Source organism: Python bivittatus, unplaced genomic scaffold (assembly GCF_059951505.1).
Source record: "Python bivittatus isolate LINGU-HERP-01145 unplaced genomic scaffold, Pbiv_v1 ctg000350_np1212, whole genome shotgun sequence".
Lineage (NCBI taxonomy): Eukaryota > Metazoa > Chordata > Lepidosauria > Squamata > Pythonidae > Python > Python bivittatus.
Genome location: NW_028277074.1, coordinates 25,202,922 through 25,227,933, shown reverse-complemented (window position 1 = coordinate 25,227,933; position 25,012 = coordinate 25,202,922). Strand labels below are relative to the sequence as shown.

The 25,012-nt window shown below is 38.1% G+C and overlaps 1 protein-coding gene across 1 annotated transcript; it reads left to right on the top strand.

Moving 5' to 3' along the window:
* The first annotated feature begins 867 nt into the window (after nt 1-867).
* Nucleotides 868-21,615, top strand: NYX (nyctalopin). Its single transcript, XM_088144455.1, has 2 exons — nt 868-970; nt 6,038-21,615. The coding sequence occupies exons 1-2, from the start codon at nt 868-870 to the stop codon at nt 7,429-7,431; spliced, it is 1,497 nt and encodes a 498-aa protein (XP_088000581.1). The 3' UTR covers nt 7,432-21,615.
* Nucleotides 21,616-25,012: the final 3,397 nt, after the last annotated feature.

The window sequence follows — 25,012 nt, the reverse complement described above, 5'->3', positions numbered from 1 at the left end:
TTTCCTAACTTCCTAAATACCACATCAATACACCTGGACTTCTGGAATCATTCTTAACCTGGGTCTATGAATAGTCATTTCCACTCATTGCTATGACTATTGCTAGTCAGGTCCATATCAATTACTTCTACTCGGACCAGGAAAAATCTGTAGTGAATATTGCTTGTACATCATATAAGAAACAATGGATGCAAATGCTTCCTGAAGACCAGTCAAATGCATGCATCAGAATGGGCTATGTTGTCTACACTGAGCAGGTGGTATACTGGGGGAACAACCAGAAAAGATGGGTATAAATCAAATGCTAAAGTGTCTCTGAGAACTTGAGCGTTCTATACACTCCAGCTTGCCAATCTCACTCAGCTCCTGTGCAACTCATCTTTCTGCCCAGGTAATCACAGCTACTCTACAGTTCAGCTCTACAGCAGGTGGAAGGGAAACAATATAGATCTTCTTTTAAATTTAAGACTTTTAAAATTGATCAATTAAAAAAATAACTGCAGATTATGGATGAAAGCTCAGCCATGAGAATTTGTCTGGATGGGGCAGAAGGAGCCCTTTTTTTCCTGAGACTTTTTCAGCTCCAGCTCCTACTGCTGTGATTGTCAAAATACTAAGCCACAGCACCCAAACATAAACATTAAGCTTTCTCCTTTGTGCATTGTGTAAGAGGCACCAGGATTGAGGACTTAAAAAAAAAATCCTAGTAATGTAGAGGACCAACATTTGCCTGCTGCTGAGGGGGTGGGGAGAAGAGGAGAAATAAAAACAGATGGATTTATCAGCAATCCAGGAGATTTATGGAACAGACAAATTCTTCCATCTCCACTAATCCTCTCCTGATATAGAGGATTTCGCTACCATTAAATGATAGCTTTTGAGAATGAGTGGAAAAGCCCAGACAGTCAGAGACCCAACGCATCTGACGATGAAGGCTGGACAAAGGGAGGCACGACTCTCATCCTGGCAGGTGAGCAGATTTTTTTCTTTCTTGCAGAGGTTCCACAGTGGAGGAAAATGGTTGGGATCCAGTACATTTATTTCCACACCACTCGTGCATTTATTTCAGTGGAATATATGGTGCTGCTATTTTCCCCAAACTATTTTTTTCCAGACTTCTTCAGCTCCAGCCCCCATTTCTCAGCAAGTATCAAAGACAGATGGGAGCTGAAGTTCAGAGGGGGCAGCAACAAGCAGCCATAGGGTGCGTTAGTGTGTCTTCCACAGGTGTATTGAGTTGAGTGGAAATAAGGAAGGCTGCAGGCACCATTGTTTCTTGAAAAACCATCTTCAGGCAGCAATCCAGGGAACAATTATTTGGGAGTAGTGCCATTGAAATCAGCCCTTAATTAAGTATTGAGGTCTTAGAAGGTTCACAAGGTCAGAAAACAAACAAAACCCCTGAAGAGAACGATCTGTTGTTTAAATGGGAAATGGATGAAATGCATTTTAAAGAATTCCCTTAAAATCCAGAAGCAGAAGCAACTGTCACAAATAAGCATGAATATCGCCGTGCTTTTGTTTGCTTTTAGATTTGCAAGAACATTTGTCAGGCCTGAGATGCCATAGTGAATAATCAGGGTAATGTTTGTCATCATTTTAAATGGTAAGTAGTCTTTCACTTCCAAGAGACTCCACAGATTTTTCTAAACACTAACAACATCTAGTTCTTTTACTTGGAAAGCATTTATCACACATTTGTGTGCCCTTCACTTTCATTTGTGCTGTTGCAATCAAGAATATCCAACTATTAGTGTTTTTTATCTTAAAAAAAAAAAAAAGGCACCCCCCGCCCCATGCTGATATTTGGACATTCCTGACAAGAAATTGTATCCATCTATTGCATTTTAGATTTTGGTCTGAAACATGTCCATTTCATCACTGTACAACTTCCAGGCAGTTCTCTCTCAATGTATTTAACTTTCTCTGATTAGTAAAATGGACACTGGATCCAAAAAGGCACTCAGGAGCTAACTAACAAACTGTGATAATGTCAGTTCCTTGATATATTGAAGTAAAAGGGGAAAAAAAGGCTTTTTCTGACTTAATTCCCTACAACAGAAAGGAATGACTTGGTATTTATTTCTGAGTATAAAATATGCTGTAAATGTGTGCAGGCAGACACTTCTGAGTGTGGATTACAAAACATAGCATTTGATGGTAGTTCAAACAATGGATCAAATGTATTCCTGTCCACTGGAACAAGAGCCTTCGTGGATCAGACCAGAGATCCATCTTGTCAGCATTATGTAGTCTCCGGTAGTCAAATGGAGGTGTTCATGAAGCTCAAAACAAGGACAGGAAGGTGACTGACTTCTCCCATTGGTGCTTCCTAGAAGCAAGTATTTCAGATACATTTCTTGTGATTCCAGAGTAATAAAAGTCATAGCTGTAATCAATGGTAGTCCGAGCCTCCATAAATTTGTCCTTCGAAATATGTGGCCATCACATCTGATGGTTGCAAATTCCACAGTAAGGTATAAAATACTTCCTTTTATTGGTCCTGAATCTCTCCATATTTCCTTATAACAGGTGACTTCAAAATTGTTATGAGAAAGGGCCAAAACCTCTCTTTACCTTCATTTTCCATATCGTGCATAATTTTCTATCATGTCTCTCATGACCTGCCTTCTCTCCAAACTAAAAATGCTATGTAGTCTTTTCTCCTTTAACTGCCTAATCATGTTGGTTGGGATGGGTGTGTGGGTGTGTGTGCGTGTGCGCGCACTGTTTTTCCAGCTTTCCTTTTTGAAGTGTGGTGACCAAACTCGGCACAGTGTTTCAAGTGCATTTTCATTGAAACCATAACCATATTGGCTATTTTTAATTTGCTTCTTAATGATTCCAAGCATAGTATTTGAGCTATTGACCAGGATTCTAAAACTCATTTCCTGCTCAGTCACTGCAAGGTTTACACACATACACACACAACTGGATTTGCTCAGTGGTAGAGTGCCTGCTTTGCATGCAAAGAATTCCAGGCTCATCAACTAGGTTCCCACTTTGCACTAAGCATTAAATTGGATTGTTTTATTCGGCGTAGGATATTATATGAACCTAGTCATTGTGCCTTATTCAAGCTAACTGGCTTTCTATGATGCAGTATCCCAGCCATTTTAACACAGTTCCATATATACCCTTGTCAACTTTTGTTCTATGGTATAGATGGGGACTCATAAACCTTTAAATGTTGTTTGACCCACGTTTTCATTAGCTCCAGCCAACTTGTTTAAAGGTAGTTAGAGGCTTAGAGACTCCAGAATTCCTCATCTTTGGAATGTAATTAGACAAGTCCCAAAGCAGTTGGTGAAAACTGTTTCTGCTATGGATGGCAACCTGGTACAAAACATGTGTCTTGGATAAGACGACCTCCAGAAATATTCATTTTTGCTTTGTTCAACTGGAATCAGAATTGTAACTTAAGGGTCCTAGCCTAGCTTGCATTTAAATAGGTCTTCCTGTTGTATGACATGCTTACTGGATCATGGAGGGAGTACGTCATGCAAACAGGAAAACCCAGTCATGTAAGCTACACATCCCAGTGGGGTTAGTTTATGCCTAAACAAACTCCTCCTGTCTTATCTAAACTTTACTTTGGGGTTAATTATTCTTCCAATATACAGTGGTACCTCGAGTTACGAACGCCTCTGCTTACGAATTTTTCGTGTTACAACCAGCTCCGGCCCCAAAAATTTACCTCGTGTTGCGAACCACCTCGAGTTACGAACCAGATCCGTGGCCATTTTCCCTCCCGTGACACGTGGTCCGCAGCCATTTTCTGCCCGACACGTGGTCCGCGGCCATTTTCTGCCCGACACGTGGTCCGCGGCCATTTTTCCGCCCCCGACATGTGGTCCGCAGCCATTTTTCTGCCCCGACACGTGGTCCGCGGCCATTTTTCCACCCCGACACGTGGTCCGCGGCCATTTTTCCTCCCCTGACTCTCCCTCCAAGCAATAGCCGCCTCCCTGTCCTCCACGCCAGAATGGATTAACAGTAATTACATTGAACCTTATGGGAAAATTTGCCTCGTGTTGCGACCAATTCGAGTTGCAACCAGAGTCACAGAACAGATTAAATTCGTAACTCGAGGTACCACTGTATTTGGAAAAAGTCCAAACAGAATCTCTGTGAAAAATCTCCATAAAGTCCAACAGAATCTCCATAAAAGCAAGCATCTGTAGGCATTCTGTTGCTACTGTGATTGGGTGGAAGTGAAAAACAGAAGGGAAGAATGTAATATGGAATATTTGGGGTTGCTTGTTTTTGTAAACTGCAGTACGTCTGCATATTAAAAAAGGTCTCACTTGAGAGTTATCTCAATTCCTGCTATCTGCATTGACATATCCATTATTTTTGCAATGGCAATAACATTGAAGTGACTTGCCATTGCCTTTGTCCGACCCCCCCCCCCCCAGCAATAGCTTGGGATAGCCTGGTGGTTTCCCATTGTACTAACCAGGTCTGAGCTTGCTTACGTTCTTGAAGATCAGCCATGGTTAACTAAGTACTGCTACTTGTCATATACCTTGCTGTTTAATATTTGAAATCAAAAGAGTTAAAAATAATAACTGTAACACATAAGAGAGAAGTTACCCCATAGGTAATTTAGAGAAATCCTGGGTTAAGAATATGACGTCTTCCCAGACCAAACAATGTATAACAAACTTATTTTAGTAGACAAGTTTTTCTTGTATTAGAATTAGAGAAGATAGGCCTGCAGTACCTAGATTCCAGGTGAAGTTGCTACCATCTTGCTAATGTTTAGCTAATGCAAAGCTTACTGAATGGATGGAATTCAGTATCACCAGGCCCCCACTGTATAAAATACATCAATGGATTTGTGAATAAGTCTTGGGAGTAAACAACTGTCAACTTCAACTGTATTAAAGATAAGGGCAAAATGATCTGTTTTTAAATAATACTTCACACTTTTCTGGTCTGCTTTTATAAAACACTTCATATATTTTATATGTATGATTTCCCATTTTCTTTAAGAAAGTAGTATATGCAGTACAAATGTCTAAACAGTCTTCCAGATGAGACTTCTGTGACAAATTATTTAAATATTGAAAGAGATGTAAAATTTTTAGAAGATTATATAATTGTCTGAGAATTAAGATCTTTTCAGTCTTATGGGCAGGATCTATAGCTATATTAGATACAGATGTGTGTATAAAATCAAGGTAAACAATATGCATTTCTGTTTATTTCATCTGGGCAAGACACATTATTTTTGTCTTATGTTGGGGATTCACTCTGCGTTACTGCATATATCCTGCTGTCAAGTATTTTATTACTGAAAACCACTTAACATATTGTTTGTTAATAACTTACAAGAAAATCTATTCAAAACTAAAGTTCCTGAAGGTAAATAAAGTGCTGGAATCACCTTATATGCTAAGCCATAATGAGACTTGTTTGGTGTTGGGTTGTTATGTTGTGTGAGTGCAGTGCTTGGACCCCATGGTTTGTAGCATGTTGTGTGTGACCACAGATTGCCTTTAGAAGGTAATATTTCTGTATTCTACTCATTTTCTTATCGCATCTGGTGAGTCTGCTTGCCATGTGTTCATGAGAAGCTTCCCTGTTCCCAATATCAAACAGTTCCAGACATAGAAATAAAAGTAGCAAAAGAAAAAAAATACAACAAGAGGATGGAGAGAATCCTTCTTGTATACTAGATCAAATTGGTCCACTGGAAACATATCAAAGAATCAAAGAACTATGGTCCTTGATAAAGAATTCGTGATTGTGCCTGGATTCTAAGTGGAAGTGGAGGCGAATCTTTACTTAGTGTATTGTGTGAACCCATGTTGCAATTTGGAAACCATAGTTTATAATTCTACATTTTCTGTGAGTCAATTGTGGTTTGTTTAAAAATCATGGATAGGCAAGCCATGGCTTTGTGTGAGGGGTGAGACCAGTCTGCATAACTCAATCAATTGTTTGTGTTTATTGCAATATCATTAGAGTTTACTGATCTCTCTTTTCTCTTTCTTTCCTTGGGGATAATGATGGGGTCCTTTCTTGCCAGTCTTGCTTTGCGTCTCCCCTGTTCATTCTGTGTGGGCCTGTGTCCGCTCCTGTCCCACCAGCTGCGTCTGCACTGAAGAGAAGAGTTGCTCCATTCTTTGTGACCGAGCTGGCCTTACACAGATCCCTAATGAGTTTCCTTGTGAAGCATATTCTATTAACCTGGATAAAAATAACATCAAATTCCTGGCTGAGAGGGCATTTGGTACCCTCCCATCCCTCAAATCTCTCTCAATAAGTCATAACAACATATCCTTTATTACTCCTGGTGCTTTCAAAGGGCTTGCTAGCTTGACTGAGTTAAAAATGGCCCATAATGAATACATTCGTTATCTGCATACCAGGACTTTTATTTCTCTCCAGAGGCTAGTCAAATTGGACTTAGCAGACTGCAATCTTTTCAGCATTCCAGACAGGATTTTTATAGAGCTTCCAGCTCTTCAAGAACTCTTTTGCTTTCAGAATAACTTCCGAAGGATCCCAGGAGCTATAAGAGGGATGGAGAATTTGACCCATATTTATTTGGAGAAAAACAAGATAGAAGCAGTAGCATACAATTCACTTCTGGGCCTGATCCGGTTGAAATATCTCAATCTGCAAGTCAACAGAATAAATGTAATTCATAATAGAGCTTTTCAGGATTGTCAGAAATTGGAGTACCTTTATTTAAATGACAACTTAATCAGTGACCTCCCTGAGAATTCCTTTGATGGTCTGTGGCATCTAAAAATGCTTAATCTTGGTGGCAACTTTCTTAGGAATGTCTCTAATACTTGGTTTCAGGATCAGTCTGAACTGGAAGTTTTGTATTTGGACAGAAACTGGATCAGCTATATTGAGGAAGGTGCTTTTGAAAACCTCACAAGCTTGGTATCTTTGCACTTGAACAGTAACAATCTAACCACTTTGCCTTTCTTAGTTTTCCAACCAGTCTACTTCCTAGGAAGACTCTACCTCTTCCGGAACCCCTGGGAGTGTGACTGCAAGATTGAGTGGCTGAAAGAGTGGATGGAGAATTATGGACTTGTGAGAGATATTGCTTGTACTTCGCCATCTTCAGTAGTTGGTCTTGACTTAATTGATGTTATTTTTGAGAAGACAGTTGAAGGTTTCTGTCTTGACCCAGAAGAATTAAATACCTCATCTCACACAACTCTTCCCATGCAAGAACTACAATCTACTACACAGAATAAATTCAACAGTCTTATCTCAAAATTTCTACTCCAGAAGGGACTTTCAGAGGAGGTGGTAAACACCACAGAAGGTTTTAGCAATGCTACTCTGTTAGATGAATTGATTAATGAAGCATCTTTAGAACTAGGAGAAAATAATATAAAACAAGTATATTTTAATATTTGGGTATTCATTGTATCTCAAGCATTATGGACCATATAGCCCAAAGTAGTTTAAAAATAATTATGTTGTTTTTCTATTGTAGAAGTTAATTATCCACAATACTCAAGCATGGATCAAATACAAGACAGTTGTGATAATTTAATACTATATTTAGAACTAAATCTAACAATATCTTCTGGGCCCATATTTTAAAATAGATTCAGATTCACAGCAATGCCAGTTATTTCACATTAGTTAAGAAATTACAGTGGGAGAAAGTTGGGAGACAATAAACCCAGTTGTGTTGATTCCCTAAGGAAGTTCTGCAAAAACACCACAGATTTCAGCAATATTACTGAGATATGGAAACAGTAGTATTTAGAAGTTCTGAATATCAGATAGTGGGAACAAACAGGAGGAGTACAGCTCCTACAGAGTTTTCAGAGACATTTGGCAAGCTATTATGGGAAATGAAATACTAGTTTAGATGAAACAAGGTTAAATTCTCAGTTTCATCTGTTTGTCTCATTTCAGTCATTGTAACTCTCTTTAAGAGGGTGCTTTGAACCCTGCAGATAGAGCTGGAGGGCAATTTACTTCCTAACAATCAACTGATATACATAGGGATTGATAGCTGTTGTCCAGTTTGTGACCAACTTGATCAGGTCCTTACCTTTTTTCTATGAAAAATGTCAAAATGTCTCTGTAGTGCTTTAAAATAACAAGCAAACTCTTCAAATATGATGCAGTTGCACTGTCTGTGTTACACTCTTGATTTAGATCTCAGAAGCCATCTAAGAGGCATAATAAACAAAATATTAGCTCACTGATGTCCATTTGATTTTTCATTGCCTGCAGGTGGCTTAGTATGAAGTACAGGTAGTCCCCAGTTTAAGAATGAGTTCTGTTCCCAAGGTCTGTCCTTAAGTCGAATTTATATGTAAGCCGGAACAGTATTATTGTGTAATACTGTATAAGTAGTATTATGTAATTCACTCAATCCATTGTGTATTCAACTCTGAATCATTGTGTATTTAACTCAAATTTTGCTACAATAGGCTCTGTTCTTAACTATGGGTCGCCTGTAAACTGGGCATTCTTAACCCAAGGACTCCCTGTACTAAATAAAGAGCTGCATAGAACAGCACCATATAGCAAATATGAATGCTGTTTTTTCAAACTTTTTTTTTATAAACATTACATATTTTCCATATTTTATAGATCTTAATGTAGCAATAATAAAGAAAGCAAATCAGAATTTAGGAAAGGCTGAAAACATGGTTGTTCCAGCAAGCTTGGGGGTGGAAATGTTGTGAGGTTGTTCCTTCTTGCAATGTGATGTTTGTTCAATTATGCGATTTATGTTCTCTGGTGGTAAAATACAGCATTGGTGTTTTGTATTTTGTATTCTCCTTCTTACTTCATAATAGTAATTTTTATCATTTTAACCTGATTTATGGAGGTTGGATATATAAGCTGCTCAGAACTAATACTGATTGGAGCAGTCTGTAACCCCACTAATTGCTTAAATGTTACCAGGTATAGTGGAAATTACAATCAAAAACGTATGAAGGGTAGCAGGTTATGGAAGACTGAGTTAGTTTTTCTAAATCCAAATTGTCATTATTTTTTTAATATATAATTTTTATTGAAGATTTTTACATAGATTAAAAGATGAACATGAAAGTATATATAAAGAAAGGGTAGAAAAAGAAGATAAAAAGTGCAAAAAGCAATACAGTTAGAAAAAGAAAGAAAAAGATAACTAAAGAGGCTACTTCCGATCTTTGCAGTAGCTACAAACAAGCTTATTATCCTTCCTTCCTTTTTAAGATTACATTACAAATATCCCTTCTATCCTGCATTCAACTTTTTTCAATTAGCAAATCCAGAAATCACCATTTTACTTTTTTTTTTTTTGTAATAACTTTATTAAAAAAAAAAGAACAGTAAAAACTAACAAAAACTAATATTAAGAAAAAGAAGAAGAAGAAGAAAAAAGAAATTAGAAAAAAGGACAATAGTAAAGATCAAGAGTGCAGAAGAAAAGAAAAAAGAAAAAGGATTGACTTCTGACCCTCCTTGCAACAGATATAAGTAACAATATGCATTAAACTCTTGCTCTAAATTAACAACATAACTTCCATTATTTCCATTAACCCATATTATGTCTAATCATCAAATCCATACAACATAATTTCATTTTTTTCTGCTTCCCACAAAAAGTCCAAAAAAGATTTCCAGTTACCATTAAAATTACATAATGTCTTATCATGAATCAAAGCCTTCAATCTTGCCATCTCAGCCAACTCCATCAGCTTCACCATCCATTCTTCCATTGTAGGTAATATCTTTCCACCTTTGGGCATATAAAAGCCTTGCCATTTCTGCTAATTCTACCATCTTTACAATCCATTCCTCCATTGCGGATATTTCAGTGTTTCTCCATCATTGTGTATATGGTAATCTTACTGCAGTTACCATATATAAAATCAATCTTTCTAAATGATTGCCCATAAACCCCAGTAAAAAAGCTCTGGTTTCATCTTAATATTAATCTTCAAAATTCTTGGCATCATCATACGTACTTGTGCCTTTTTTTTTTTTTTTTTTGCTTTTTCGCAAGTTTACCATGCATGGTAAAATGTCCCTTCATGTTTTTCCCATCTCCAGCATTGACCAGATGTACCTTTACACATCTTAGATAATTTCTCTGACATCATGTACTGTACTAGCATACTTATAGCTCAAGGTCAGTAACACCCATGACAGAACCAGCACTCTATCTTTAACTCCCCATGTCCAAGAAAAGATGGGCCAATCCTCGTGGATGAAGTATCAGCTTTAGGAAAATTTAATTATGATCAACCAAATTGCCTCAACTTTGATTGCCTGCTTTCAGCACAACCATATTTGGTATACAACTGGTCTACCTGCATAGTTTTCTCAAAAATTCAGATGAAGTGGCCTTATAAGCAGTAAAACTGATATATGGACTTAAATGCTTTCCATGTAGGGGCCATGCCAGTGCCTTGCACTCAAACAGCTTGATGGCAGGTAGGACATCTTTGGCTCCTGTAGTATGAAAGAAAGGCTGGGTGGGTGCTGTACTCCTTGGGGCCTTGTGGGGAGTCTCCCTGTGGCATGAAGAACAACTCCCAAATATTAGGGGTAGGTGGTTTGCTCAGTACTGTGGCCATCCATGCTTCAAGCTAATTAGATTTAGCAGTTTAAAAGTGGATAAATAAACTAGTTTTATTTTCACAATAAACCTACACAGACATTATGATCATTAAATATAGGAGAAAAATGTTTTGAATCTTAAGTTTCATTTTTGTTTTGAAATCTTAGATGTTACGCATTTGATGATTTTATGAGGGGAAAATGTAGCCAAGCAGGCCTGGAGCATGCAATATGTAGCTTAAAGATATTCTGAATAAATATTTCCCAATCTGATATCAAAGGCTTCCAAGAATAAAATAACTAATTAAGAATTCCCTACACAAAAGCCTTAAATCTATAATTAATATTATATGGAAGAACTGAAAAAAAAAGTGTCTTAAAATCAGAGATTTAAAAAAGAGCCTCAGCTATGGATGTTTGATGTGCACTCTAGGCGCTTCATATTTAACATGGCAGGCAGTGTGATTAATCTTTGGAGCTACAGCTAATACTGACCCTTATCTACTTGAAATGAATATATTTCAGACAGAGATATCCATGATTTTTGCTTAGTTTTTCTGACCACCAATCTTCATGAAAAATAATGGTCAATCTGGAGGTTGGTGCAAATGTGTTCAGTTTTGTGTGTGTGTGTGTGTGTGTGTGTGTGTGTGTTTTTTGCTTTTTTGCAAGATGGCTCTTGCACTTGGAGCATTCGTCACTCTACATCTCTATTTTCTTTTTAATTCCTAACCCTCTTTTTGCCTGCCTGAAATCAATCATTATCTATCTTTCATGCCTTCCTAAATTGACTAGATGGGCATGGGGAAAAAATATGCTTGACTGAACTCAGGTCATCCAAAACCTAGCAGAGTTTCTAAACAACTGAAGAGTGATGATTTAATTCCTCCTCTGAAAAGCAATGCAGTGAGTGGAGATATTTTTCTTTTTCTAAGTTACCAGTATGATCCTCCTGACTTAGCTGAAGCCAGATCTGGACTCCCTTCCCCCGCAAAGTTTTATGTCCACCTGGACATTCAATCAGCAACGGAAACCCTGACCCATTAGAGCCTTCCCTGGCAGCACCCTTCCATGTGGAAATATTGCCAAAGCAAATCTCATTAGTGGCAGAAACAGTAGCCTCTGTCTATTTAAGTTTTACTTCCATCAATGAAAAATCTGATGTGCTGCGCAGGTGTGCTACGTCTTATCTCTGCCTTTGCCCCCACAACAAAGCCTCTTTTCTAGGCACAGCAAATGCCAACCAGGGCTCCCACAAAGAAACCAGAATGATTTCATCAGCTGGCACTCAGGATCTCTCTGTACCCTCTAAACCAAGTGCTGCATCACCATATGTACTCCAAACAGATCATTTTTTCTAATTGTCAGAAACAATAGAATTAGCAATAATTTTGCTACTTTCTCCTTAAACCAATTATTGCACATTCCAGCTTTGCAAGTGGATCTTGAAATGATTGATTGGCTGCCTGCTAAGACAGTTGCAGAATTGCACTCAAATTTAAACCTCAACAATCTCATGTGTTATTTAAAATGAGGAAATACCTTGCCTTGTTTCAAATTTATCCAAGACGTATATTTGCTGATTTGTCTATCAAGTGTTTGTTTCCTAGCCTTGTGACCTGGCACTGAACCAAGACATGCAATCATATAACACGTACCACCTCTGACCACCTTTCGCCTATTGATGAAATAGTCTTGAAGAACGATAAGTGGGTTTTGGTCAAAGAACGCTTAACCCTCTCAGTGCCAACATTCTTACTAGAAGAAACCTCAGGGCTGAATGCTTTTTTACAGTGCCCAAGTAACAAACAGATGACTATTATGGAAATACCAGACAACTTAAAACAAGCTTTTACTACTTTACATCTCAAAACTTATCTGGGTACAAGTAGCCCTTGGTTTAAGAGGGCAGCTGGAATCGGAATTGCTGTCACTAAGAGATGTGGTTGTAAAATGCAATTGCATGTGACTGCGCTGCTTAGCGACAACAGTTCTGGCAGTCCCAGTTGCTGTTAAGTGAGGATCCCATGTGACCACAATATCCAACTTCCTACTGGCTTCCCCATTGACTTGGCTTGTGGGAAGCTGGCAGGAAATGTCAGAAATTGCAATCATGTGACCGCGGCTCACTGTCATCATAATTGCGAGCTGAGCACCAAGTGCTTGGATCACAATCACATGACTGTGGGAACACTGAAATGGCCAGAACTCCAAGGACCAGTCATAACTACCACTCATTCAGTGCCGTCGTCATAAGTTTGAATGGTTGCTGAATGACTGGTCATTAAAGGAGGGTCACCTGTAATCTGACACCAGCTTCTAGAGCTACTGAAAAAGCTGTAAAGAACCTGCTACTTCAACCTCAAGCTGCCAAAATCACTGATTCTCCAGCTTCTAGTAAACTTATTATACTCTCCTCCCCCCAATCTCCAGTAGAAACTTTTGTACCTTCTAGAGCAATAGCAGTAGCAGAGCCCCTCCTTGCGCTCTGCTCAATTTCCATTAATGAGTGATGTTGCAGAACTTGCTGGCAAACATGCTGAGACAAAGTCAATTCAGGAGTCTGACATCACCCACCTCAGCTAAACCTTTATCCAACAGGGAGCATGTCCAAACTCTACCAACCTAAGCACTTCAGCTTTTGAAAACAAACTAGCTAAACTCTGGTTTTTCCTCTGATCAGGGAGCCATAGACCTCATGGGACTTGTTCCAGAATCACCCTCTGCTAAATGACACTTACCTTCCCAGCAGTCCCTCTAGCTACTTTTCTGGAATCTCTCTGGATAGAGGATTAAATCTAAGGACCCAACTTTTCTTTCATCCCTAGAGTGGTTTGATTTTTTTTTTCCTCCAGGAAGCATGGGAGCTCAACCCCATAGAATTAAACAACTATACAGCTGCCTCCTTGATAGTGACACCTAGCTTGAAGGGTTGTCATGCTTATGGGGGCATGAACACAATTACTGCTTCCAAACTTGTTGCAACTGTGTCGCCCCCACCTCCCTGCTTTTCCTTGATATGCTCTCTTTGGCTCTTGAGTTAAAAAATACATTGTTAACCTTACTACTAATTAGTATATATCTTCCCCTCTGCAGGCTTATCTCATGAATCAACAGAATTTGGGACACTCTCAAAGACTGGCTGTTAGAGCTGACAGTGCAGTTCCCAAATTCAGAGACAATCTTAGCAGGTGACTTCAGTATCAGGATGGGTCCTGATAACAAAGCTGTCTCCTCCCACTTTAATGCCCCATACTTTTATTCAGCTACTTCCTACTTACTTGGTTCATGTAGCTCCAAAGACAAAGGTATTATTATTGGGGAATGGAGATTGGCACAACTAGCCATCAAATTGGGTCTCTCAGTCTTAAATGGCTCAGCTCCTGGACACTCAGAGGGAGAGCTCACTTTCTGCAAAGGAAAAGGAGCCAGTACTTGACTTTATGTTAATTACCAGCAACTTGATGGCTTGTTGCATAAAGTTTTGTGTTTCCTTCCTCCCTGACAGTGACCACCTCCACCTACAAGGTTTTTTTTCACCCTTCACTTAAAAGTTGAGGTTTTGACCCTAAATGTCTCAGAAATTTCAACAACTGACATTTTTTTCTGCCCCAAGTGGTCACATAAGTTAGAAGATGTTTGTACTGAATTCATACATTCATCCAGAGCCATCAGCTGAAACAGGCTATAATTGATCCCAGTGCAACACAGACCATTTTTGATAATTTCCAAGATATTACAATGCAGGAATGCAGAATGACTTCTGAGCTAGCCCAAAGATATCACACTAAGCTCTCCAAGCTCTGGTTTGACCAAGACTGTGTTCATGCCCAAGCCTTAGCGATAGCTGCCTGCAAAGCTGCTATGAATAGTGATGATAGTAATCCCCATTCTTAGGGAAATGTTATTCCCAGAAATAGAAGTACAAGGTTCTCCAGAGTAAGAAGAAGTGGGCAAGTCAATTGGCAGAATGGGACAGAGTGATTCAATCTTAGCCAAAAAGGATACCATGCTCTGGTACCTTGTTTCTTCTGTGTCTACAAGTCCCAGACCTAGAATGGATAATCTAATATCACATGAGACCTGGGATACTCACTAGCAGGTGTTACTCCAAACCACAGTTAGAGATTCTGACATTCATCCAACAATCTCAAACGTTCTCTCTCCTAGGCCCCCAAATCCAAACCAGAGGTAGTGAACTTAATTGCCCATCTTAAAAGTGGTAACGCTCATAGAGGGGATTTGATCCTCCAGAAATGCTGAAGAAAAACCACAATTGGTTTGGCTACTGTTTTGGCCCCTTTATTCACTAATATTAATACCTCCATCTGGATCTCTAAGGAATGGGCCAGTTCAATTATAATACCACTATACAAAATAGGTGACAAAAACAATCCAGCTAACTACTGTCCTATCGGCTTACTATGCATAATTAGCAAATTGTACGCTAAATATTTTTCTATAAGATCACTGATTGGATGATCCAAAAAAACATAGTAATGAGCAAGCTAATTTTAGATCAGTTTTTGTTATTGCTCTGCACCATCTGCCAGTGAAGATACTAATGCTCCTAGACATGCACTCAATGCTGCTTTCATTGTCCTGAAAGTAACATTTGATTCAATCCATAAGAGGTTGTGGCAAAAACCACTTCCTCCATCAACTGCTGGTTCCTGCAACTAATTATAATTTTGCATGGAAGGACTACAATGCAGGTCCAAGGCTCAAATAGTGGAGAATTAACTGACCCTATTCAAACTTCTAAGTAAGTTAAACAGGGAATATCCTGGCCCTTCTAGTATTTAATTTTTACATCAATGATATTGTTTAAGCCCTTACAAAAGGCAGATATTTCATCCCCCTTCTTTGGTCAGTTAAATAATCTCCATTCTACTTGTGGTGGTAAAAGGTATTCCACCGCCCCGCCATACACATGTCAGCTGGATTCTGAATTGACCCTGAGCGGTGACTGGGAGAAGAAACAATCAGGAACCAGTGGCCCAGTAAACCAAATTGTGTATGTTCACTGACCATATCCCAATGATAGTGTGGCTAGCATGCCAACCTAATAGGAGGGGATCAATATAAATGTCACCCAGATGGATTTATCAAAAATAGTACAACATCATGCTGTAATTTACACGGTGTCTGCCATTTTCTTTGCCTTGTATTTGTAATGTTGTAGGCCAAAGGCATATAAGCTGTGGGTCTGCCTTTGCTCAGGGCTGCTCAGCAAGCTGGTAATGCTTTGCTGGGAGCTCAGTGTACACTGTAACCGTTTGCATGCTTAATAAATTTACATTGTATCTTCAAAGTGATTTGGCTATTTTAAGTGAGCCAGGTTTTGGCCACAACATACTATATAGTGACAATGCTGTAATCTTGTCTGTTTCTCAAGGCAACGCAGCTTTCATGCATTAGCATCCTACTGCCAATCTGAAATGTGAGAAATCGACAGCTCAGATAAAGATGGCAAGGGCAACAGCCAGACTGAATGAAGCAAGGGGTCTCACGCTCCCTTGCCAAACAGCAGAGTGGGGGCCAGCCAGATCTCGGTGGGGAATCTTGTTTCAGAGGGCAGGTACTGCTACAGAGAAGGTGCGCTTCTAAAGTCCTGAGAGATGACATTGTTTAATCAAGGGAACCCAGAGTGTGCCAATGCTGCAGGATCGAATTGGCCAGGCAGATGCTATGGGAGACAGGTGGTCCCTCAAGTAACCAGGCCCCACACTATGTAACAACTAGCACCTTGAATTGTACCCAGAAACAAATTGGCAACCAGCGCAGCTTGCGAAGGAGAGGTATTACATGAGCATACCGAGGTATGCCCATTACTGCTTGTGCCATTGCATTCTGGACCAACTGAAGCTTCTGGCTTATCTTCAAGGGCAGCCCCACGTAAAGAGTGTTACAGTAATTAAACTGTGAGGTTACTAGGGCATGAGTGACTGTCTGAAGGGCCTCACTATCTAGGAAAAGATACAACTAGTGCACCAGATGGAGTTGTGCAAAGGCCTTCCTGATCACAGCTGCCACCTGCTCTTGAAGCAGGAGCTGCGAGTCTAGGAAGATCCCCACATTCTGCACCAACCTTGAAGGGAGAAGTGCTACCCCATCCAAAGTCAAAGATAGAGCATCCCCAGATCTGGATGGCCTAAATACCCACAGCCATTCTGTCCTGGCAGGATTGAGTTGGAGACGGTTCCTCCCATCCAAACCTGTACAGCCTCCAGGTACTGGGGCAGGACTTTGACAGCCTCACTTGGCTGGCCTGAGGTTGAAAGATATATACATGTATATCCCTTATCCTAGTGCCTTCCCCATCAGTGCCAAGCTGGAATGAATAGGCACCTTCACCTTCACAATCACATCTTTTGCTTTTCTAGGGCCTCTCCAGGGAAGTTAACACATACACTCTGTATCCATTTTTGGGGGACAAGAAGAGGGACTGCATAGATGTGTGGATATTCAATATATATTTCATATAAAACAGACAGCATTTGGGATAGGATATAGGAATAGGGATATATAACAGCAACAGAATAGGCATGTTGACATTTGTTTTGCCTTCTACCACATTCACCAGAATATGTAACGGCATTAAGCTATGCAAGTTATAGTATGCCAATTTGGTTTACCATATTCTTTTCCATTTTATTTTATTATACTGTATTTGACTGTCTATAATGTGCAAAGACTTCCATTATTAAAAATTCTCCCTTTGGTGGGAAAAAACCCATATTTTTTAGTTGAAGAATTCCTTTTCAGAATCACTGTGCCCTGCAAGCCAGCCAGCCAGCCAGCAGTACTACTCCTCTGATGTCAATCAGTCCTGAGCAGCAGGATTGAGAAGGACGTCTCCCAGGTACCTGGTGGACCTCATTTCAGAAGATGGTAGACCTCAGTGAAAGTTACTCAGAGGGAACAAAGACTTACAGAGAAGAGACTCTTGAGATACTCTCTCTTCATGGCATTTAGGACTTTAAGCACAAGGTTAAAAATGAATAATGAAGATGAACAATATTAGGCTTAAGATGTGTTCAAAAGGATCCTATCTGGATATATCTAAAGAAGATGTCAAGAATATTCATGACCAAAATCAAGCCTCAAAAAATTTTTTGGCAAATGAGTCAAAGATATGAAACACTATTTTATTCAAATGTGGATCTAAATTGTAAGCAACTTGCATGCTGGTTAGTGCAAGCTCCATGAAATAGGTTAAAATTAATGGCAAATAATCAGAAGTACTGTACCAACTAAGAATACATCCATCTAATTTAAAACTTAAACCAGTCCAAAACGGTTGATAGTTATCTTCCAAACTTTGGACATTCATGGATTCAGCAGGTGAAAATGAGATAGAACACTTGGGGTCATCCATATACTAGCATCTCCAGCCCAAAGCTCCAATTCAGCTATGAGCGATTGATTATATATCATCAGGTTGGCACCATCTCTTAGTGATCACATAGATCCTGGGGGAATACTTTCTCCCACTCTTGGTATGAGAGAGAGAGAATGTGCACATGCAGATATAAATAAATAAAACAGATACTGGGAAGAAAATTACAAGACGTGTTAACTGCTAGTTCACAGAATTAAAAAGGAAAGACTTCCTCAAGTTAAGCTTGATTCCAGGTGACTATTTTTTTTGATTAACATGAACATGCTAATATTTTCTTAGTAATAATATAGAAGTGCCCACTGAGACTTCGATAATTTTGGAGGGTTTTTTTTACTTCCCAGCTTAATCTACAGCCCTGGGAATTCCTTCTAGTCTCCCATCTAAGTACTAACCAAATGTAACCCTGCTTAGCTTTTCTGACATCCAGGAGAATCAGGAACCACTACCTGTTGGAGGACTGAGAATTACTGGTGCCAAAATTAAAACTAAATTACATTTCAACTTGCCTTTTTTTTACAGACCTGAAACCAATGTTCTATAGAAGTCTCAAATATTTTTCTTTTATTTATTTTATAACAGATTTTCCAAAGAAAAGCAGTTGCTTCATCAAGTGAATGTTTATTGAATGGATTAATTATTATTTGGATCAATCTAGAATAGATGAAATAATATTTGTTTTTACCAGTTGGGTGTCAGTATATTTGTAACATTCTGAATTTTTGATTGTTGGCTATTTGCTAATATTAACACCCACAAATAATATATTTCTAAATTGTTGTATTGAGGTAAGAGCATCTTAAGACTACATTGCACTACATGCTACTTGCTTATAGGATATTTCTACTTGCATTTGTGCCAAGGAGAAGGAAATACTACAAGATTTGGATCACAAACACTTCAAAATTTAGAATTAATGTGGGTTATAGCTTTTTGAAGAATTATAGAGTTGGGATTATTGGCCATTTAGTCCATTGATTTTGAATTTGGGGAAGGAAATATGCCTTGTAATCTATAAGCAGAAAACCTCTTGATGAAAAGATGGTATGAAAGAAGTTGAGTTAAAGAAAATGATGCTAGACTCTTATGAAAACAGAATAAACTTTGGTGAAGGCAGAAAAAGTGTGCACCAAGGAGTTGGTTGGATACTTAAATAAGCTCAACCAAATTCAAGGTCATTTATGTTCGGAAGAGACTCATAATATTAAACGTTCCTTACTCAGCTGAAGATGAACAGCCTCTGTGGTCTTCATGGAGAGGAGTCTTTGTGCTCTCTCTTTTTAAAGGATGACTGTCCACTAGAAATGGAATTATTTTGGGATTTCAGTCCAACATATGACCTAATTCAGTGGGGGTTGAATCTCTATTTTGATCTCTGTTTTATGAATGGAAGGACTCAGTCTAATAACATTTAAGAATATTGTACCTTTCCAGGTATTGAAGGTGAGTGATGGGACTGTAATTTTGGGCAGGATGCATATGTCTCTTCTAAGATCTGCTCTTACTTTGGATTGAAAAAGTATGGAAATATTAAGCTAGAGATGGTCTGTTATGTGTATCTGTTTTTTTTTTTAAAGAACGAATAGTGTCCTTTGTTGTCCAATTAATAACCACTGACTGCAACACTACAATGATAATGAATTCCACTTGGTTATAATCAGTACAATGGAATGGGATTTTGCTGTTTGTTACAATTCCTGTATCACATATGGGGATACATTTAGTACGATTCTAATGGAATTAGAGATGTTGCATGTTCTGTGGGATGAAAGATAGACAATACACATATTTCAAGGCAATGGAATCTCAACATTTTCTCTGTTGCTTCTGTTATTTCTGCTCCAGCAGCAGAGAATATGTTGGTATGGCAACTGAAGAAAAATAAATTTTATCCATCTTGTGACATCTATGCTTCCCTGATTTTTGAAAATTAAATGTTGGCATATCAAAGAGACATTTAGAGCATAATACTGGAATATTAAGCTTATTATAATAGCTGTCCTGGCTTATGGGAGGAAGAGTCACTGTATACATTCCAATTTCTGTATATCTTGAGTGATACTTTGTGCAGGAGACTGAAGGAAGGCATAAGGAAAAGAACACATCTTTCATGCAGCTCCCCTGGCAAATTTGAAATGTTGGTGCTTATCTTTAAAGTTGAAGACAGTTTGGATTAAGGTATCAAACAGATTCCTTAAATCCACAATAGCACTGCTGTGCTCTGCCATTGGTGTCTTGTGCGGGTGATCCCATCAGCATGGTGTGAGAAGATAGTTGCAACACCTTTGAGAAGGCACTTTTCTCTCCCCCACCATGCTATCTTTTGGGTACTGGGTGTCTTTTTATTTTCCAGGCTTTCTAAAAAAGGTAATTCCACCCTTCCCCAAGCTCTGGTTTTACATTTGTTCTATCTTTCTCTATTATAGTTTCTATATGATGAAATTTTAATTTGGAAGTTGGGAGAGCCATTGATTTGGGCAGCTTAAAAGTCTCTTAATAAAAATAAACATGTATTATACTGTGAATTAAAACTGAGTATGTAAAGAATTTATTTTACAGACCACATGCAGCCTCCCTTATACATTGATTTTTTGCATTAGCAACTCAAGCAAATTGTTTGCCTTAGCTGTTATTTACTCATCACATGGATTTCTACCTCTTACACTACAAAAATATACATTTGAGTTACTATTTACATAGTGCCAATTACTGTCTATATTTATAGGGTAACATAAGCAAATATTGAAGAAGCTTAATATTTCATTTTTGGTAGTAAATTTATAACAAAAGAAGGCAAGATTTTTAATTAAAACAAAGGCTGGCAGGCTATTTTTAATTGATTAAATTAACCAATTGACCAAGAAAAAAATCAACTCTCACTATAACCTCGCTAGCTGTAGACACCTTATTGAGACTTATAAGGCAACAAATAATTTAATAAACAAAAACTTACTGTTCAGTTGTCACCAATAGTCATTTTCTTTTTTTTTATTACCTAAAACAAGTGCAAAACAGTGCTAAAATCCTGTTTTTAACATATTCTATAGAAATTTCATCAGATGATTACCGGCTGTAAGAGGAGGAAAAAAATATTCATTGATGAATTTCCTAAGATTCCTCATCTTTCCTACAGATTGCAGCCAGGCTCCCTCAGGTTTACAATAGGCCCACTGAAATAAAGGCGTTCATAATGTGCATCTTAAGCCCATTGTTTCAATTAATCTATAAATATCACTATGTTTAAATCTCATCTTATAAAAGGTCCCCAAAGATTTTTCTCATAGTAGGGGTGCTCTGGCAGGTCTTTGCTCCACCTTATTTTTGAATGTTACACTCATTTTGAGATAAGGAATTACACCTAGTATTCCAAATAACAGTTACATAACATACTTATGTAAAGGCATTTATATAACTTTTATTTTCATTCCATTTCCTAAAAATCCCTCTTCTTTCCCTCTGCTGCTCCAACATTAAACAAAACAAAATGAAACAAAACAAAACAAGCAAAGCAAAGCAAAGCAAAACTAGCTACAGGAAGATGAGCAACTTAGATAATTTTGGAACTGAATAGGGCACAGGCCATTCTCCTAATGAAGTTCTTGTGACAGTGATGATTTGCCTACCAGAATAAAACATGAATACCTGTACAAAACTTGCCAGTTTTGTCTCCAGTTATTATTTGCTCCATGAAGTAAAACGGTCTTCTCCCATCTGGCAATCTGCTGATGTATGAAGCTACAAGTCCCATAATCCCTCACCAGAATGGCAAATAGAAGTTGACAAATAGATTTTCACTCAGAAACTGGCACTAGGAATAAAGATGATCCTAACGCAGACGTGGCTGTTCCATTCCCCCCCTGCAAAAACAAAACAAAACAAAACAAAACAAAACAAAACAAAACAAAACAAAACAAAACAAAACAAAACTAGCCAATCACAGATACTCTGCTTTCATAGCTAGTTATATTCTGCGAAGATAAGAATACTTCCTCTTAGGGTTTTGAACTAGTAGCACTAGTAGAGAATTATTCTATTCCTTTCATTAAAAGCATTCTGGTACATTTTTTTCTGGACAAAAGTGATTTCACTGCTTGTGTCACAAATAAACAAGATATGCATTAAAAAATATCCAACATTCCTTTTAGCATCAGGGATGCTTTAGTCTCTTCGGGTTTTCCAAAAGAATACACAAAAGCTTATTTGCAATCATTTTCAAGAGGCCAATTATAAAAACTAATGACTGGATCAGAACAGTGAAAAATGCAATAACTCAGTAACCAAGTATTTCTATTTCTTCTCCCAAGAATGATTTCTCTGGACAAATATTTTTTACTTCATGAGGCATATTAAGATTTTATTAGATGTAGCAATAAATTTTAATATTTCTTATTCACACTGAAAACCTCAGATTTATGGTACATTACCAGTCACAAGCTTTGTTTTTGATTAAAGTTAAAAGCCTTATCAACAATTTCAAAGAACCTAAAGAGATTAGTGAAACAGGACTTACCTGGTATTAAACCAACCTACCAATTTCCTCTCTCTTCCCTGGCTTCCTTTTAAAAAGCGGGTGTTAAATCAACTTATTTCTAGTTGTCTTACCCACAGGCTGAACTTAGAAATGTGCATATGCTCTGTATATGTTACAGAACATCAGTGATTTTACAGTTCAGTTCTTTAACAGCTCTCACTCAACACAACCAGAAAAGAGCTGTCAATCTGAAAATAGGCAACACTAGTAACAAGCATTAAATGGTTTCATGCATGAACCTCACTGCCTTTCCAAACTCTTTCCAAGGCAATCATCTTATCCTGACAGAAATATAGTAGTACCTTGACAGTCAGGAGCTTCTTGCACTGAACACAATATATAACTTCTGTTTAGCAGGGACATGATTATACACCAGACAATTCCACTCCTGCACAGGATTTTGCTTAGAAAGTGAAGTTGCTATCTGAAGTGTATGGGGACAAGGAAGGTTCCACAAGCATGACTGTTTTTGCTGATACTAAGCTCATCTGTTTAAATGGGGGTCCCCAGACCTTTTGGTTCAATGAACACATTTGAACTTTTGAAATTATGTTGCGGCACTCTCACAAAATGGCTGCACAATGGTGAGTGTAGCTAATTACAGAGTGGTCATTTGCAAAGGCAAATTGATGAGGTTGCTGCCCACTGTCTCTTCACACCTCCCTGGCTCCCTACAATTTCACTTTACCTTTTTTTTTTTTTTTCTGGGGAAACAGGCACATTAAAAAAAAAAAAAAAAAAAAGGTTGCAAACATGCACCATTTTAGTTATAAGTCTGCCTGTGTGTAAGATCCAGAGGCATTGCTGGTGACAGACTATGCCTGAGGTTGTTTTACTTTGCAGCTTGCTAACGTCTCATTTTTAAAAAAACTAATATAATCTAAAACAAAGTGAAGTGGGGCAAAGAGTCTAATGGGAACCAAAGAAGTCCCCAATATTGCCCTGGCCCTTTCTTACTGCAGCTAATTTTGTTTGAACACTCCCCCCCTCCATCCCCTCATGCTTCTATTTTTGGGCTTCATACGAGCATATTGTATATCTTCAAATCTTAATGCCCTCAGTCAACTCCTTTTGCTCCCCTTGATTCATTTGTTGTAAACTTACAGCTTCCCAGAACAGGTATGCTATTGATAGAGGGGTGTTGTTGTTGTTATTGATCCCATTTCCAATCAAGACAGAAACTTGTCCCCGAGGAGCACAGAACAACAGTTAGACAAAGAAGCAGAAACTAGGCCTGCAGAAAGGCAAGAGCTTCGCTCTTCATTATAATTGTTTTTCCAAGGTTTTCTTATGAACTTTAAATATTAGAAACATCAGTGCTTTTTTTGCAGATCGGTAGTATGAAGAAAAAGTATTGACCTACTTTTAGTAATCTTACTCAGGAAAGCATTCAAAATGATTCTGGCCTTTGGTCCCAAACCTGGTAATTTCTTCTCCTTGGTAATGTTTTTCAAATGTAGGCTTCTGTACACCCTGTATTTTATATTGTGTAACACACAGTACAAACAATACTGCTTTGTCAATACGTACATTGCTAATACCTGCGGAGCAGTCACACACACACAAATATAAACATCTGTCGACATTTGAATATGAGTTAACTTGATGCTGACATCCTGACATCTTCCAAAGTCCCGTCCCTGCCCCCCCGGCAACAATATTTGGACTCTGGATACTGTACATTCCAGAATAGATATGTCAATTGATGTGAAGTCGTATCCTACCATACAACATCTAGTAGTGTTTTGTGGACTTCCCTAAATTATATTTTTCACCTTATGATGCATAACTGAACCTTGTACAGTATTCTATGGAAATGAAATTATTTTTGGCTATCTTACCCAAACAACATGTTTTCTAGGAACTATAAAAATGTGACTATTAAAATACTGTATTTTAAACACTTAAGAAAAAACACTTTTTAAAAATAAACTTTCATTGCATCAAGTGTTTGCCTGGAACTCGTAACATATTTACAGAGACACCAAGTTTTTAACCTGACAACTGATTTCTGTTTAGTAAAAAAAGAGGAAGACATAATATGCTAGATAGTAATTTAAAGATAAATTACCATGACCAAGAAATACATTAGCAGTAAAAAAAATGAAAGTGGGTGAAAAGGGCCTAAATGAGCCTCCAACAGAGTAAATGGAATTTAAAATAAAAATATGAAATAGTTTGGGATGAAAGTGAAATGAGGGAATGCTGGAAAAAGTATTTTTGAGATTTTTATTGGAATAACGGAGATACATTGATGAATGGGACTGAAATGAATGTTATATTAGTTTCCAAAAAAATTGATGAAAAGGAAGTTAAAATGCTGTGAGAATGAAATGCATTAAGAATATAGATGTAGATGGTGTAGAATGTGGATTTTATTTGCAATTGAAAGGGTTGTGTGTGAAGACTGCAACTGTGCCCAGTGACTGGAAGAATGCAGCATTACCATTCCATTGTACAAAGGGAGAAGTAGCAAGTAGGGGTATAGTGAAACTGAAAATGTTTTGTTTTACACCTCCCCTCAA